Raw genomic sequence first — 18,515 nt, 5'->3', positions numbered from 1 at the left:
GTGTATTTCTATTGGGCTGCGAGCTGGAAATCGTGGGGCATTAAAAAGGCTGTGCATTTAGTTGAAAGGTATTGGGGTCAGTTCAAAATTGCACCTAAATTGTGCCAAATTATTCAGGAATCGAGTTTACTATTTGATTTAACACAATTTACATGTTCATGGAACTAAGGTATTCTCTTTTTTATGTAGCTATTAAATGGCATTTGTAAACACAAATCTAGATATCATTGTGAAACACTTACCCCAGCTTCTTTTTTCAAAGCAGCTTATCATATAATATGTCACAACCCCTCAAAAAGCGAGCAAAACAACATCTAAAATTGCATATATTTCATAAATAAATTGTTTACATTTTTGTTATATCCAAGCGAAATGGCGGAATCTGATTCGGGAGAAAGTACTTCGTCGGTGTCCTCGTTTATATCCCGCTCATCGTCGTCTTCGCGATTGAGTGAGTTTGTGGACGCCAAGTCAGAGCTGCAGGATATATATCACGATTTGAGTAACTACCTGTCCAATTTCCTAACCCTTTTGGAGGACAGTGTCCTGTTAAAAGATCGGCAAATGCTGGAGCACCTGTGCGCCTTCTCAAGCAGAGTGGAGGCCATCGCAAAGATACTTTCGCGTGATCGAATGAAGGTGGCATTTTTTGGACGCACCTCAAACGGAAAGAGTGCCGTGATCAATGCCCTTTTGCATGAAAAAATCCTGCCCAGCGCCATGGGCCACACCACCAGTTGTTTTTGCCAAGTGCAGGCTAATGGCTCGGATGAAACCGAGCACGTAAAGGTCGAGCAGGAGGATGAGCATATGGAACTGAGTGCCCTAAGGGAACTGGCCAGTGCACATTCTCCAGGTGCCCTGAAGCCCTCAACTCTGCTGCAGGTCAATATGGCCAAGAACCGATGCACGATCTTGGACTACGACGTGGTTCTGATGGACACACCTGGAGTGGATGTAACAGCGCAACTGGACGACTGCCTAGATAGCTACTGCATGGATGCGGATGTTTTCATCCTAGTTCTCAATGCCGAGTCCACTGTTTCGCGCGTGGAAAGGCAGTTCTTCAAGGACGTGGCATCCAAGCTCTCGCGTCCAAATCTCTTTATACTCAACAATCGATGGGATAAGGCCAGCAGTATGGAGCCGGAAATGGAGCAGAAGGTAAAGGATCAGCATATGGAACGCTGCGTTAATCTGCTAGTGGATGAGTTAGGTGTTTATTCCACGGCGCAGGAAGCCTGGGAAAGGATCTATCATGTGTCAGCACTGGAGGCGTTGCATATAAGGAATGGTCACATTAAGAATCCCTCGGCACAAACAAAAGAGCGATATCAGGAGTTCCTGCGTTTCGAAAATGATTTTTCGAATTGCCTTGCGGTGTCAGCGTTAAAAACCAAGTTTGGGCCACACTTGCTCAGTGCGCAGAAGATTTTAAACCAGTTAAAATCCACGCTGATAAGCCCTTTCATAGAGAAAGTAAGTCGTCTTATAGATGAGAATAAGGAGAGAAGAGCAAACTTGAATGCGGAAATAGAAGAGTGGGAATTAGAAATGCAAGATGAAAGGGAAGACCTTCAATACTGCTTCGAAGAACTGACTGAAATGACACAAAGATTAGGTCGGTGCGTATTAAACGACCAGATAAAAACGTTAATACCCTCGGCTGTGCTATCATTCTCGCATCCATTTCACCCGGAGTTCCCAGCACAAATAGGCCAGTACCAACGCTCTTTATGTGCCCATTTGGATAATCTTCTTGAAGATCGAGTCCTCCAATGTCTCTCCATACCGCTACAGAGAAAAATACTAGATATGGAGAAAGAAATGGGACTTCAGATCACCGAGAAATCTTGCGATTGGCAACTTATCTACGGCCTGGATTGCCAATCCTATATGAGTGACTTTCAGCCAGATCTTAGGTTTCGGTTTTCCTTGGGCTTTACTGCCCTGTGGCATCGTCTTGAAGGAAACCTACCATTGCACGCAAGTCCATTTCGAACTCAAAAGTTACGCAATGGTCACAAGAAATGTTTGCCCCTGCCTCCCTTAGTTCACGGAAACCATTGGCAGATGCTGGAATCTTTGGTTAAGTCCAAAGGCAGCCTTGGAACCGTTTTGCTGGGCGCCATGGCCATCCGTTCGTTCAACTGGCCAATTGTAATGATCCTTGGTGGGCTCGTCGGATCCTTTTACATCTACGAGTACGCCGCTTGGACGACTGCCGCCCAAGAGCGAAGTTTCAAGAGCCAGTACTCCAGGCTCTTGCAACAACGTCTGCGGACGGATGTGCAGCAAACTGTCAGCGGGTTTGAGCTCCAGTTGCGACAGCACCTGGCAAAAGTCCGAAATTGCTGGGAAGCCCAGTCCAATGAGACTCTGAATGACCTGAACGTGAGGACCGCGGAGCTGACCAAACAAATACAATCGATGGAGGTGTTGCAGCTGAGCCTAAAGAAGTTTCGGGACAAGGGACAGCTGCTGGCCAGTCGATTGGGGGACTTTCAAGAGACCTTCTTGAGAAAGAGCTGACAATTATGAGAGGGTTACAGCAAATTCTAAACGTTCTTAATAGTTTTAATTTCTTTGGTTACCTTCGTTTTGGTTTTGTTACTTAGAAATTTGTATGTATTTGGTTGAATATTTTAAAATATTAAACGTTTGGTCTTTACTACTTTAAAGTTACTTCATAGCACGAGAGTCTAAGCCATGCAAATTTAAGCAGTTTTTATTGCTGTTGACTGTTTAAATTGCTTGATTAGATTGTTTTTCCTTCCTCCTAATGGCTCACACACACACAGTTTCTGACTGTGGAACATGCACATGCTGGGAATAAGAACAAGAGAACCAGTTTTGGCCTTTTTTTTATTGTAGAAGACATCGGGCTTAAACAAAGCGTCCATATTGAAGCGGCCAAAAGCAAAAGTACAACAGATACAAACAGGCCAAGCTGAACTCTAAGCTCCGCCCCTTGCTCACACACACACACACGCAAGCAGTGCGAGTGCGAGGGCGCATGAACAAAGTCAGCTCAAAACGGGGAGGAAGTGCATATGGTTGTCTCACTCGCACCCATTGTCTGAGTACGAGCTGAGAGCGCCATTTCTCTTGCGGCACTGCCTACGTCGACGTCGACAGCGATGGCGGAGCAGCGACCGCGGCAGAGGCTTGAGCAGCGTTTTAGAATCGTATTTGAATTTTTATAAACGCTCGAGAAACGTTGGACGCTTGACGCGCGCGCAGAAAATCGCATAAGGGTAAAAATATATGTGGATGGAATATAACGCCACCGAATTCTCGTGGGCGTGGACAAGCAAAAAGGACTCTGCTCCGGCGAAAATTCGTTAACAACACTGTGAGCCCGGCAAGGTGACGCGGCATTCCGAATCGACAGTTCAAATCGCTCGTTCTGGCCAAGTCAAGTGTTTCGGCTCTTTTTATATGCCATGCCAATTAGATGATTTGGAAAAATTCTGTTCGACTGTAAAAAATAATCACCAAACTGTGTCAAACATTAACAAATTTGTAAACTATTACGCGTCTGCATTTGTGCAAAAGATATACAATAAAAAAAAAGTGAAAGTTACCAAATCAAAAATACATACCAAGCTCCCCATACTCAAGTGACCATTGTGCGATTCTAAAAAAAAAGCCCCCTACAATAACCAAAGGCATTGCAAAATAACTTAAACCCATTTTCCACACATATACAATCGAATTGTGCAAAGCACAAAAAAATCAAAAATAAAGACAACACAATACAAAGGCTGTCTGCAACGGAAACGGCAATATCGAAGTTGCGATTGGATTGCTTTTGCTTTGGCTGCTTTTAGTCGGCACGCCATTGTTGATTCTGCAACATTTTGGCTGTCAAAACGTTACATAATTGTCAAAGTGTTTGGCCAAATATCAACAACAATCAGCGCTTTATTGCAACGATTTGTATTCAATCGGTTCACAAAAGCCAACTACAACGATCTTTACGACAATCAACGCGAAAAAAACTAAAACAGTCAAGACAGATTTGTCTTTGGCTCCACAAACGTTTGTATTTCTTGGATTATAAACACGAATTGTTCACAGATAACAACTGTGTCATCATTGCAGCATCCCTTGAACTAATAAAGGTTCGTAATACTTCACTCTTTGTTCGAACATATTGCTGAATATAGGGTTTTTAGTATGGGCGTATAACACAGTAACTCATCGCCCAACTTGGGGCAGTTATTGAGTAAAAACTCGGTATTAAATTGTTCTTTTTGATTTAAAAAAATTGCTGAAAATGATCTTTATTTTTCGTTCTAAATCAAACAAAAATTCCGAAAAACTGTTTTTTTTATTTGTTTTCAATCTCTACTATAAACACAATTATTGGGACAAGTCAAGCCTTATTTACCTCTTCGATTAGGCCTATAATCTGTACAAACACAGAAAAGCGTACCGCCCATTGCCACCCCAAAATTACTTCGTTGTCACCCCTGTGAAAATATCAAGTAGCCGTCGGTGTTTAGTGCTCAATCAACCCCATTAGCGGCTCCATTACGGAACGCTCCCACAGTTTTCCTTCCTTCCTTCCGTCCGAACTTCCTGAAAGGTAACCGAAAATTGAAGTACCCACTCCCAAACCAATATGGTCAAACAATGGTTGGCCCCATCAACGCCTTCTGTGAGCCTTGTCGCCTAATTGCTGGTGACAGTTGACAGTTGCTCCTGACCAACCGGACGACAAAACAAAGGCAAGCACACGAACCCGAATCTACTAATATTTTCGTTGTCGTTTCGGCCACAATGCGAGCTGAAAACCCACGAAACGAGAGGCAAACAATCAGCCCAACGACCAAAAACGATAAGTAAACAATTCGAAACCCACACGAACGCATTCCAAAATTAACGGACCACGGAATTGTTACCAAAAAAAAAAAAAAAAGAAGTTAAGCAAAGAAGGGAGAACCCTAAAATAACAGGCTATAAGCCAGCAAGCCGAAAAAAAAACATGGCCAGAACAGAAGAGAACACATCGGGCCCAAAATGGTTGCGATGGAAATTGGAAAAGCTGGCGGCGGGGGAATGAGTTGTTTTGTAACCAATCGTAAGAATAACAAAGCATTTGGTCGAATTGTGTTGGCCGGGCCCAAAGAGAACCACCAAACGCTTCCATCTGTGATGTTTATTCTAATTTTTTGACCCGACTCAAGTGCCCCGGTAAAGGTCGTCGTCGTCACACCACTTGAGTCTATCCTCTTCTCTCCTGTCTTTCGACCAAGTTGCGCCCTCGTTTTAGCCTTTATTTTTTCGGGTTTTCGTTTTGGCGTTATCTAGATGTTTGCCCACCTTCGGTTTCTCTGGGTTTCCCTGTTCGTGGAACTCGAGTTGATCTTAAGTAGTAATTTTCTGATAATATCCAATACCCCCACTCAGTTCTTGACTTGGTTTTTCCCGAGAATTTCCAATGCAAATATTTGGCCGCCATCAATATTTGACCAGGAATCAATTGTCTGCGAGTCAATTGTAAGCGATACACTTGAGGGAAGCTTTCGTATTGTTGTGCCTCGAGTTTAGTTTGTGTTTAGTTTCGATATCTGGGAGCTGTCAAAACTGATCATTAATTAAGTGAAGATGTGGGTGAGACCGCAGGGAGCTTGGGAAATCGTTCATTTATTGCAATATTTTTCAGCTGCTTCCGTCAGACGGGGTTTGAGTGACGGAGATCTCTCAAAGATCACGTTTTTATGATTATGATTAATGATTCGACTGACTCTAGTTACTGTCCACTCTGTGATCTCTCCGCGGATCTTTCGAACTCAGCCAGTCTCCCATAGGAAAGTGCTACTGTTTGGGACGCTCCTTATTTACCTACTTTGCTGTGCCCCCCACAGATTTGAACCTTCCAACTGTTTTTGTAGCAGAAAATTGATCACTCTCTGGGGAGTTTCGATTCAAAGTGGGCGAGTATAATACGAGATTCAACTATTCCATTCAAATGATCAAAATATTTTCCTATATTTTCCATGCTTTGATACAGTCACAAAGATATTAACTCTGGGGAAGGTTTTACTCCAAAGGGAATACAGTTTATTTATTATGTATACAGTGGGCGATCAAAAGATTGTATTCTTCTAATTCTTGGTAGTGTATATACATATAATGAAGACCATTTTAAACAGAACTAAGAACAAATCGCAAGGAGTTGGATTTTCTTTATTAAATGCCTTTCTCTTTTTTATTCAGGTGAATACATTCGCTTGCCCCTGGATGAGTTGTTGAACGACGTACTCAAACTCACTGAATTTCCGCTTGAAGACGAGGTAAGTTCGATGTCCCATTTGCACCGTAGAAAATCCCTTATCGACTTCTTCCCAACCACCTAGTTATCCAACGATCCGGTGGCCTCCACTTCGCAGGCAGCTGCCGCTTTCAACGAGAACCAAGCTCAACGGATTGTTTCGGAAACTGGTGAGGATTTCCTCAGTGGCGAAGGAATATCCAGCGGAGAAGCGAAGAATAAGGACAACGATCCGGAGAAGGCTGACGGCGATAGCTTCTCGGTGAGCGACTTCGAGGACCTCCAAAACTCTGTGGGCTCGCCCCTGTTTGACTTAGATGAGGACGCCAAGAAGGAACTAGACGAGATGTTGCAATCAACGGCTCCGCCATACCACCACCCCCATCCGCACCACGGCCACCCTCATGCTCATCCCCATAGCCACCACCATGCGTCGATGCACCACGCCCATGCCCACCATGCTGCCGCTGCAGCTGCCGCCCACCAGCGTGCGGTGCAGCAGGCCAACTATGGTGGTGGAGTCGGCGTGGGCGTTGGCGTCGGTGTGGGCGTGGGCAGCGGCACGGGCAGCGCCTTCCAGAGGCAGCCAGCTGCCGGCGGATTCCATCATGGCCATCACCAGGTATGTGTGCATCGATCGTAATCCTCCTCACAGACAAAAAGGTATATTTATTTATAATTTGATGCGGATGCTCGGTTCAAGTGCTGCCATCCGTCGAGCGCTCCACATACTTACAAGCGTACACATGTACATACTCGGCCGAACGTGAGTGTATGTACAGCTGCGGTCGAAATAATAGGGGTCTCGAATAAGGTCTAAGGTTCTAAAACAAATATATTAGATAATTTATTTGTTCAGTTAGAATTTTAGTTTGAAATTGAAATTGAATTGAATTGAACATTGAAATGTAAAAATCTTAACCGATCATTGCATTTTGCAAACTGTTGAAATGAGAGTCAAAACTGTTAGATATGATTTTAAAACTAAAAGTTAAACTTATTGCATCCCAAATGCCATATGAGTCACATATTGACCTTAGTTGTATATGTTATATACATATGTATTCATTTAAGGATCATTTGCACGTCGCTTTCGTTATTCTTGGGCTGCTTCTCGTTCTGGAGTGGCTCTTTTCACTGTTCGGTTCTTTTTTCGTTTTTCGTGATCTGCCTTCCATTTCTTCTGGCTCTTCACGTGGTATGGCCTCGTCTCCCGACCTCTCCTTCCTCGTGGGGTGTTCTGAAGCACTTGATCTTGGGGCTGCTCTCTTCAAGAGGAGCGCTGTGTGTTGTTGCTGTGTTTGTACAAAGCTTCAAATCTGGTTGTACATGCTCCCCACCTTGCCTCCACAATGTCTCTCCTGGCCCAAAAGTCAAACGCTTTTATTCCGTTTCCAGCCACAAGTTCGTCAATCAAGTTCCCAGTCTTCTGGGCCTCTCTCCCCTGAACTCTTCAATCTACAGCAGCTTTTTAGCCGTTTCTTGTCGGACGATTTCTTGTATTATTATTTTTTTGGCTTTTGTTGTAAACGCTCATCAAAAATGTACGGGGAGAGCTACAAAGTTATGGAAGTGAGGCGAATGCGAGCAATGTTGAGATAATGTACATATATACATAGTCTCCCATCTTGATTTTATACCTCGACTGGTTTGCTCTTGAAATTTGTTTTCTAAAGATTTTACTTGACTCGATTCTTTTTTAATATCTCCGGGAGTTTTGGTCTTTTCTTGCTAGCTTCGAATTCTAAAAATTTGAGGTTAACTTCAGTTAAAGTTAGATATAGTTCCTGTTATTATTGCTTTATGTTTAGCAATATAAATGCTTCCGTCTTCGGGCCAATAAAACTAATCCCCCGCACGTCTGAGTCGCACAAGTGCTTCCTGAATGAAGCGCAAACCTGTGCTCAACCTTTGACCTGCCTGGTCTTCCCGTGAAAAAGAGACGGACATAGAGTTGACAAAAGAGACAGCAGAGCAGCAGCACAAGCGAAACAGTCACGAAGTCAGCGGCAATTAACGTAAATCCTTTTCGCCGGTAGCAAACTCATAAACCGTACACCACACCTCGCATAAAAGGAAAACCACAGTGGTTGGTGGATTAGGCTTAGTCCGGCGTGTTTGATGTGGTCCGTTCAGTTTTACTAACGGTTTTTGTGAATGCCAGCGGGTTGTCGGCTCGGCACTTGGCAAAGCCATTTAATGAGCCAGATGATCGGTTATTCGCAGGATTCTGCAGAACTACTGTCGGCCCAAAATCCTTTGCCGACTCTCTGGGGAGATTTGCCATCGATGCCGTTAAACGGAAAGTGTCATTAGGCGGCTTTGAGCTTTGTTATTCCAGCACTTCTTCGCTTGATCCTAGTGCGAATCATCATTATGCAACTTCCTGATCACATTTAATTTGCCATTTGCATTTGCATTCATTGATGATGTGTCCCGGTGATGTGGTGGCTACCTGTCCTAAAGTGTCTATCTATGCACTGAGAAAAATAATAGTGGATTTCATAGGGAAATTATTAGACTGCTTGAAATGAAGTTACACAATTGAAAGAGAACTATAAGTATGATTGATATTTTTGAATTTATCACAAATATTATTTTCATTTTATAACTTATACTTAATAAAATGATTAGTGTGCATCCTCTGCTAGTTGCAATCACTAAGCTAAACTCTCTGCATGTGAGAAGTGTGAAGTGGGGCGTTGTTTTGCTGCCTGGGAGGCGCCTGCGTTCATTACGACCGTTGATTTTTTGCTTGGGGCCTGAATATTTTCATTGTTTTTTTGGTTTTTTGTCTCGCTTGCAATGTGCCACTTGACTTTTCCGCATGGGACCGAAGTGTTTATTGAATTCGGTGGCACTTTGCCGCGGTGGCTGCCCTCCAATTTGCTCCCCTCCCAGCTTGATTGCATCTTTTCAGCTCGGCTCGGCGGTAGCCCCTGCAATTAAATCCCCATTTAGCGCGCGCGAATTACAAAAAAATTTATCTCTTAATGTCCGTCCCTTTACCGCCTTCCCCCCATGCCCCCTAATCGCCCCTTTCGCGGCTTTAATTATGTGAATTTTAAATATTTGCAAAAAGCTTAGCGCTGAAAAATCAGCGCAGAGTGAAAAAAAAACTTTATTAATTATTTTACAGCATCTCTGTTTTGCTTTGCCTCGCTTCGTTGTTTTTCTTGGCTGTAGTTTTTTCCCCCCTATTTTTTTTTTTTGTGCTGTACGATTTTAATTCAATTTATGTAAACAGTTTGATGGCTGCGGAGGCTTAAGTTGCGCCTCGAACTGCGAAACTCAGACTGCGGCTGTCATGGGACTCGATTTGTGCACACACATAAATCAAGTTAATGACAAAAAAACACACGAAACTACCGCTCAGGTGTGTTGGCTGGGCTCTGGAGGGGATTTGCCGGTCGTTGGCAACAGGGACTAAGTGAAATCCATAGAATATAGTAGTTCAAGTCGGCTGACGTCGCTGAATATTGGTGAATCCCGGCTGGCCATTGATGGATTGCGAATTTCGCGGAAATATGTTCAACAAATATCGAAAAAAAATGTTGTTTGTTTTGGAGATTAAACGACGATTTTGGGAATTCGTTCAATTAAAAATAGGTTTTTCTTACTAAATGCACTTGTACTTTGCTTTATTTTGAGCATTAATGTTTTTGAGAAATTGATTGCCATTAATACTAATTGTTTATAAATTTGCATGTTTTTTATAAATTTATCAAAAATGATCAATGAGCATTGGGTTAATTTACAGTTCATTTAAAAATAGTTATTTGTATTATAGGAAGATTAACACATTAACTAGCCAATGCAATAAATTTTGAAAAAATTGAAGAGGAACTAGAAAATGTACTTTCTTGATTCTAAAGAAAAGCCGCTTCGAGATTATAATCCTAATCTAGCGAAACGTGCATGACAACCGTTAATGGGATCGGCAATAATGAAAAACACTTAAATGATAGTAATTCCCCTATCAAATATGCAATCTAATGCACCTTCCTCCCATTTCTTCGCCTCCGTAACGGTTGAGGTTGAATTAGAGGTTCCCAAGAATAGATTCTTGTGCCCACAAAAACCCCTAGACGATCGCACTCTCCAGATCGATACATGTGTGTGCAGTAAGGAGATCGGCTACCGTGTCTAAGTCGGCGGTTGGATTTGTTTGCGTGTGAAGCGTAACAAACAATGGCCAACACCAGAAGTTAATGACAAGACAGTGACAATTCAAATTACACATGCGCGTTGCGCACTCACAGATACAAAGATACAAAGATACGAACAGAGCGACTGCAACTGGCTGAAGTGAACGCCCAATGGCTCCTACCTGCCGTTTTTGGTCTGCCACACATACCTGTTTGCGTTCAGGAGCGTGTTGAGGCATTCATTAGATACACATGCGAGTGGAATGGTGAGATACTCGGGGGATACAGGTTGTTTGCTCAGCCCTCACTGACTCACACACACACACACTCAGCTGGGAATGCATCCATCTCCCCGGAGTATCTGTGTGAGTTGCCTTGGCTACTGTCATTCCGTCAGTCAGTCAGTTGATGCTGGTCAAACGACAACTCAACGTCAACGCGCAAAGGAGTTCGATCCGAATCCAGTATTCGGATTCTTTTGTCGGAATAATCGTTTCTCGATTTCTCGTTTTCGATCCGTATCGGCAATGTCAGTGTCAAAGTGCATCAGCGTCAACGTCAGCCAGATATAGGTGTCCATCGCATCTGAAAGATCTTAATTGCACGCGGCGGCGGCATTTAGCATTAAGAACAAATTGGTGCCGCCAAAAGCGAAACGATAAAGGATCGCAGTTCGAGGAAATATTGATTATTATATTCGAGTGTGAGTGTGATTCAGATGGGAGTCGAATATGAAATAATACCCTGGCCATTCGCCCACGCGGTGGCTGCGGAATTAGTTGAACAAATAAATAAACCCACCGGTAATTAACAATAACAAAAGGCGGCCTAATGAAGTCGTAGTGGTAGTCTCACGATCTCCGGCCATCAGTCAGCCCAGCCAGCCCAAGATGCCCAGATGCCACGACTTACAGAGCCAGCTTTTTACAGAGGAGGAGTCTTAGGAAAATAACAAATAATACGGGGGGGGAGAAAAAAAAGACTGATACAAAAATAAAACTGGCCAAGACCGCTGGCTGAGCTGCGAACCCCGAGCACTTGTCAATTTGAAAGATACGAATTTCATTTCAATTCCACGTTGATCGATCTGGCCTGGCAGTCAAATCGCCAGACCGATACATTGTGCACGTTTTTTGGCTTACACAGTGAGTCTGATTCCAAGTTTGGAGTTGGAGTCGGAGACTCTGACAGCCAGGAGATTGTTACTTGTAGCGCAATTTGAATTCGGTTTATTGTCTGGCCGCGTTTCTAGAGAATTCCCCTGGCGGATGATTGATCGGTTATTGAGTTATAAGTTTCGTAATTCCGAACCCTTCTCACCTTGTTAATACATCAACGCGGCTAAGCGACGAGCGCCGTATTAATCAATGTCTTTACCCCACTCTTCTCCACTTGCAGGGCCGCATGCCGCGTCTGAATCGCAGCGTTTCGATGGAGCGTCTCCAGGACTTTGCCACCTACTTCAGTCCCATTCCGAGCATGGTGGGCGGGGTATCCGATATGTCGCCGTATCCGCACCACTATCCCGGCTACTCCTACCAGGCGAGTCCCTCGAACGTAGCACCCGGCACTCCTGGCCAGCATGGTCAGTATGGCAGTGGCGCCAATGCTTCCTTGCAGCCGCCACCACCACCGCCGCCGCACCACGCTGCCATGTTGCACCACCCGAATGCCGCCGCCTTGGGCGACATCTGCCCCACCGGGCAGCCCCACTACGGGCACAATCTGGGATCGGCTGTGACCTCCAGCATGCATCTGACCAACTCCAGTCACGAGGCCGATGGAGCCGCCGCTGCTGCTGCCGCCTACAAAGTGGAGCACGATCTGATGTACTACGGGGTAAGTTGGACCTCAACCTCATCTCTCAATGCAGCGTTTATAAACGATGATATCCTTAGAACACCTCATCGGACATTAACCAGACGGATGGCTTTATCAACTCCATTTTCACCGACGAGGATCTGCACTTGATGGACATGAATGAGAGTGAGTACTATGTTTATTCCTAGTATAGTTGATTATCTTATTCCTATACAACTAAAATCTACGAAAAGTTATATCAAGCTAGTAGATAGCCAAATGATCTAGACAAAGTAAAAGAATAAGTTTCTCTCAGTGTGAGCTTTCTGCTTGCCAAAAAGTTCCCTTAAGTGATGGACGAGCTTTTGGTCCGTTAAGTGGATTGCGCATCGTTGCCGAATTCCCCACCCACTTACCGCAAGCTTTGACTCAGAACGGAGCAAAAAGCGCGCGCACAAGCGACTCAAGCACAAATCCACTCGGCCCATGAGCTTTTTTTACAGTTTATCGTTCTTGCGCGATTAGCATACAAAATTTTGTACAATTAGTTCACAGTTTGCCCGAGTGATCGTGTGTAGAAGGGAGCGGGCGCTCAGGTTTCGCGATTGCCACTCACTTGCGATTCAAACGACAGCCAGCGAAAATACCAACAACAACAAACGACGAAAAAAGCACTCAAAAGCAGGGCGGAAAGCAAAGCGAAAAGAACAGAGCGCGAGTCAGAGGCAAATCAGTCGAACACGAACAATCGAATACGATAGTAAAGTAAATATTAGAACCGACGCGACTCGAAAATCCATTTAGCCATATATATGCACACACACACATACCTGTATGCAGTAAAGATCGCAACGCGCAACGTGCCGTAAAGTTAATGTAATTAGCATAACCAATTTAATAAAATAATGACGCATTTCGATTCAGTGTAGCTGATATACGATCGACGTACCTATGTATAAATGTACATAGCTATATAATTTAGCTCAGTGAGTTATAATTCGGCGAATTTCGAGCGTTCTGTAGCAGCATCCCAAAAACGGTGAACGGGACAATCCAACAGGTGAGAGTGAGTGAGATCGGGGAAAATGGAAAATGGAAAATGCTCTGCATGGTGTTATTTTCGGTGTTGCCAAAAAAGAATAAGAGCGAAAGCCCTCAAAAATATTTTACTTGTGACCGCGTAACAATTTTTTCATTAGTCATGCCGCACGGCGATCTTTTTGCTGTTTCTGATATCAGCGGAACGTTCTTCGCTCTCCCTCTCTCGAGCGCTTTCCTAGCCTCTCCCGCCACCGCTGCCTAATGCCCGCTCAGCAAGTTTTTTTTTCATTTCGCTTATTTTATTATTTGCCCGCCTGTTTGCTGTTTACTATTTTTAAACTGCTGAGTCATCGCTATTCGAAACAATAACGTTAAAAAAAGCTCGGAAGAGCATAGGAGAGTAGAGGCACATGAGTAGTTGCTAATCTCTTGACGCGGAATTCCAAAGGAGTTGCTGTGGAGTTCACGTTCTTGAGATCGGCATAAAAATTATAACGTATGTGGGTTACGTCCTAACGAAACAAAGACGGTCTCAATTTGGATTTTCATATTGTTATTAAGCTTTTTTTTCTGCACATCATGAAACGTGTCACTGGCTTTAACGGTTATCTTTATGGTTTCCGTTATGTCTTGCGCTCAGTTCGTCGCTGATAACTCTCCTGCACAGTTACAGTGCACTATCGATATGGAGAACCCATAAATACGAGCATTACTGTTATTTATACGACTAGCTTCAGTAGAAAAATATTTTGATCAAGTTGATATTGCGTATGGGAAACTTGAAGCAAAGAGCATTATAACCATTATGTCTAAAAATAGAGTTCAACAACTACGAAGGTTCATAAAACAGAGCTTTCGTTATAAAGAGAGTGCCCCGTAATTGTATACGTGCTCATACAAAGTATCGCATTTTGTCAAGTCATCAATGTTTATGGTTTAAGCTTTGACCTTGCCCACAGAGGGTATAAATACACGAGAGCTTGTCCCAATCAGCTTACGAATTGATTTGTCTAATTAACTGCAGGCGCGCAATAATGCCAGATTGCACATGGAGATTATGTGTTTTTGGTTAGACCAGAAAACCAAAAAAAATGCCCCTTGGGCGTGTCGTTTGTTCTCCGTTTAGACTGTGATTAGATACACTGGGGGCAGCAGATCTGACTCCTTCTTATCAGCAGGCGGCGGGGCCAGAACGATGTGGAAAGGTGGCCAGGTATTTGCGAAACAGCAAAAAATAACTGGGAGACGCACACGAGCTCTTCCTCACACACGCACACACTCATTCCTTATCGACCGAGATAAGATAAGTCCAGTGAAATATGGAAAATGACTGCACAGTTTTTAGTATTTCTCCTCATTTCGAACAGCGAAACTGAACGCTAGTCGTAAATTTGTGCTGAATAATCGAAGCTGCGAGTGACTCAAGACGTTTCTTGCGATAAGGGCGATCCTCCCCAATCAAGACCGTCTACTTGAAGTGGGTCAGGCCAAAAGCAGTAGCACCAGTTGGGAAACTAGTTCGTTTTCGATCAATTGGGAGGATAGCTTAAAATAATATTGCGTTTGCTAGTGTAAATATTTCCATCGCACATGAAGTTCAATGGAAAACTTGTCAGCTGATAACACCTAAAATATATACTTGGGTTATGAGCTTAGGTGGATTATTTTTAACTAGTAGTAAGTGATTATACTAAGGCTTAACTGCTGATCCATTAATGTACTCTACTAACTAACCTACTATCTTTCATTGCAGGCTTCTGTCGCATGGTTGACAACAGCACTAGCAACAACTCCTCGGTTCTGGGCTTGCCCAGCAGTGGACATGTTAGCAACGGCTCCGGTAGCTCGGCACAACTTGGGGCGGGAAATCCGCACGGTAACCAGGCCAACGGAGCATCCGGCGGTGTGGGCCCAATGAGTGGCTCAGCTGTGGGAGCTGGAGCAACAGGAATGACCGCCGATCTCTTGGCCAGCGGCGGTGCAGGAGCACAGGGCGGTGCGGATCGCTTGGACGCGTCCAGCGACAGTGCTGTCAGTTCGATGGGTTCCGAGCGAGTGCCGTCCCTCTCCGACGGCGAGTGGGGTGAGGGCAGCGACTCCGCCCAGGATTACCATCAGGGCAAGTATGGAGGCCCCTACGACTTCAGCTACAACAACAATTCGCGGCTTAGCACCGCCACACGTCAGCCGCCGGTGGCGCAGAAGAAGCATCAGCTGTACGGCAAGAGGGATCCCCATAAGCAGACGCCCTCGGCTCTGCCACCAACAGCTCCACCAGCAGCCGCGACTGCAGTCCAATCGCAGAGTATCAAGTACGAGTACGATGCTGGGTACGCCTCCTCGGGAATGGCCAGCGGTGGAATCAGTGAGCCAGGAGCGATGGGACCCGCTCTGTCCAAGGACTATCATCATCATCAGGCTTATGGCATGGGAGCCAGTGGCAGCGCCTTTTCCGGCGACTATACAGTACGACCATCGCCCAGGACTTCGCAGGATTTGGTGCAACTAAATCATACCTACTCGCTACCCCAGGGAAGTGGATCCCTTCCCAGACCTCAGGCACGCGATAAGAAGCCTCTGGTTGCCACTAAAACCGCATCGAAGGGAACGAGTGCCGGCAACAGCAGCAGTGTTGGCGGAAACAGCAGCAGCCTGGAGGAAGAGCATCTGACACGCGATGAAAAGCGCGCCCGATCCCTGAACATACCCATTTCAGTGCCGGACATCATCAACCTGCCCATGGACGAGTTCAACGAGCGCTTGTCGAAGTACGACCTTAGCGAGAACCAGTTGTCGCTGATTCGCGACATTCGTCGGCGTGGAAAGAACAAGGTCGCTGCCCAGAATTGCAGGAAACGCAAATTGGACCAGATCCTGACTCTCGAGGACGAGGTGAACGCGGTGGTTAAGCGCAAGACCCAACTCAACCAGGACCGGGATCATTTGGAGAGCGAACGCAAGCGCATCTCGAACAAGTTTGCCATGCTGCATCGTCATGTCTTCCAGGTAGGTGTCACTCAAATGCAGAAATGCACAGACTTGATATTAATAAACTAATTAATTTCATTATCTTGCAGTACCTACGGGATCCCGAGGGAAATCCCTGCTCGCCGGCGGACTACAGTTTGCAACAGGCTGCCGATGGCTCTGTCTACTTGTTGCCCCGGGAAAAGTCCGAGGGTAACAACACGGCTACGGCTGCCTCCAATGCTGTTTCGTCGGCCAGTGGAGGAAGTCTGAATGGCCACGTGCCCACTCAGGCTCCGATGCATAGCCATCAGAGCCACGGAATGCAGGCGCAACATGTGGTCGGTGGGATGTCGCAGCAGCAGCAACAGCAGTCGAGGCTGCCTCCACACCTGCAACAGCAGCATCATCTGCAGTCGCAGCAACAGCAGCCGGGAGGTCAGCAGCAACAGCAGCACCGCAAGGAATGAAAGTACCTGTTGCGAATTGCCGCAACTAAGAGTTGGTTCACTAGTTTCCAGCGCGAGCAGCAGCATCGATCCGAGCAGCAGCAACAGCAACAGTTTGATTACCGCTACGACATGATGAATAACAGTTATCTGTACTACTGAGCGGCGATTTGGATATTCTACTTCTTGTTTTAGATGCCACATGTTGCTGGCAACATCTGATGCACCTGCTGCTTTCGGCCCATTGGAGCTCTTTCATTTATCGCACCAATCCTCCCATTAATGGTTTACTCATTTAGTCAGCATGATTGTTATTTATTTTTTAATTAATTGATTATTTGGACTCGTCCAAGTTCGTCTTACATACTGTTGTTCCTTCTGGACAGCGCATGCGAAGCCTTTTACTTAATTGCAATTAATGAAAAACAAAACTTGTGATAAAACAGCTCTTTTACTCCGAAATCTTTGCGCCCCGAAGGGCAAGCTGACAGAAAAACGTGCAAAAACAGATCCGAAAGAATGTAATTAAATATGCTTCACATGAATTTGTAAATCAGTAAACAGCTCACATTCAGAACCAATCCCACTCATCCATTTCTCATCGTCGCGTCGTCCAACAATATTTGATGGTGAAACCGTTTACATCTCTATAATATTAGCTTGTAAAATATGAAAACACAAAGATGGATGAAAAGAAAAATGTATAAAATAGACGATAGGAAATACACACACACACAAAACGATTGTAAAGGTTGGAAATATTGCTGGACATTTCATGAATTACGGGCGTAAGACATATACTTGTAAGCTATACTCTAGTGAAAGATCTACCACAGCGGTGAATAGTTGTAAATCGTTCTAAACTCATAAGGCATTTATCAAAATCCCATACACAAAAAATAACACAAATTAGCCTATCACTTTCGAGCTATAGCACACAGCATCTGTAAATACATAATTTAAACTTAGCTAACATTTAATCAACCAGCGCTAGGCTAAAGCAACAATGAGTGTGCTATCACACCTCAAAGAAACTAAAGAAAATACTAAAAAAAAGGGAAAGAATCGAAAAAAAATTAAATAAAAATAATTGCTCTTGCTAGAGCGTCCCGTTAACTGTCCTTGAAACGGTTTAGTAGATAAGCGATTAAGAGATATTAATATTTAATATTCTTAAAAATGTCCTACAGCATAAAGAGTTAAACTTTAAACTAAGCCACAGCTACAGATACGATATCAACTTAAGGAAATCCGATACGAAAACAAAACATAAATCTATTGTTAATATAGGCATATGTATTTTAATTGTTGTAATGAATTTCGCGCACATTTGAAAATCGATTGTTGCAAGTCGAAATCGAAAAGTACGAAATTCAATAAAAAAAAGCGCAACTTTAATAAAAAGATTATTTGTTGTAAATTGAAATTGAACTAATTACCTACTATTGTACTACTACGCCTACGGACATAAAAAATACATAAAAACAAACCCTTCGCGTATTCTATTAACATAAATTGTGGTATGAGGAGTGTTTAGATACCAAGAATGTCCTTGTTGTGCTATCAACAGCTTCCAAGGATCTCTGAGCACCTTTGACCAATCCCTGTACTTGTATGTCGCTATATATTTGTGTATGTTTCATATGAGAAATTTGTATGCTTTAAAAATGATAAACTTTTCCTCAGCTAAACAAAGAACGTCAAAATTAAAGAAAAAACACTACAAAAATATATGAACTGTCTTTCATTTGATTCATACTATGCACTACCCTAAATATCCCAAATAAAACGCATCGGTTAGATTCTTTTCATTCCATCTTATGGTTA

At 44.0% G+C, this 18,515-nt stretch overlaps 2 protein-coding genes across 6 annotated transcripts in view; both read left to right on the top strand.

Moving 5' to 3' along the window:
* Positions 1–18,419, top strand: part of LOC6729207 (segmentation protein cap'n'collar) — a 40,840-nt gene extending 22,421 nt beyond the window's left edge. For 3 of the 5 annotated variants that reach the window (XM_039294683.2, XM_016174891.3, XM_039294684.2), the window contains 6 exons: positions 6,229–6,305; positions 6,369–6,905; positions 11,830–12,270; positions 12,330–12,417; positions 15,026–16,278; positions 16,350–18,419. In XM_039294683.2, the coding sequence (XP_039150617.1) occupies positions 6,229–6,305; positions 6,369–6,905; positions 11,830–12,270; positions 12,330–12,417; positions 15,026–16,278; positions 16,350–16,709 (2,756 nt within the window). In that variant the 3' untranslated portion in view covers positions 16,710–18,419. Of the gene's footprint in view, positions 1–6,228; positions 6,306–6,368; positions 6,906–11,829; positions 12,271–12,329; positions 12,418–12,769; positions 13,292–14,931; positions 14,950–15,025; positions 16,279–16,349 lie in introns of those variants that run through there. The other 2 variants (XM_039294685.2, XM_044923294.1) reach the window with 2 other exon arrangements.
* Positions 268–3,746, top strand: LOC27208433 (transmembrane GTPase fzo). Its single transcript, XM_016184000.3, has one exon. The coding sequence runs from the start codon at positions 373–375 to the stop codon at positions 2,530–2,532; it is 2,160 nt and encodes a 719-aa protein (XP_016035860.1). The 5' UTR covers positions 268–372; the 3' UTR covers positions 2,533–3,746.
* Positions 18,420–18,515: the final 96 nt, after the last annotated feature.

This window comes from Drosophila simulans, chromosome 3R, assembly GCF_016746395.2.
Source record: "Drosophila simulans strain w501 chromosome 3R, Prin_Dsim_3.1, whole genome shotgun sequence".
In the NCBI taxonomy this organism is placed as follows: Eukaryota; Metazoa; Arthropoda; class Insecta; order Diptera; family Drosophilidae; genus Drosophila; species Drosophila simulans.
The sequence above is the reverse complement of the archived record's forward strand: the minus strand, read 5'-3'. Positions and strand labels throughout refer to the sequence as shown.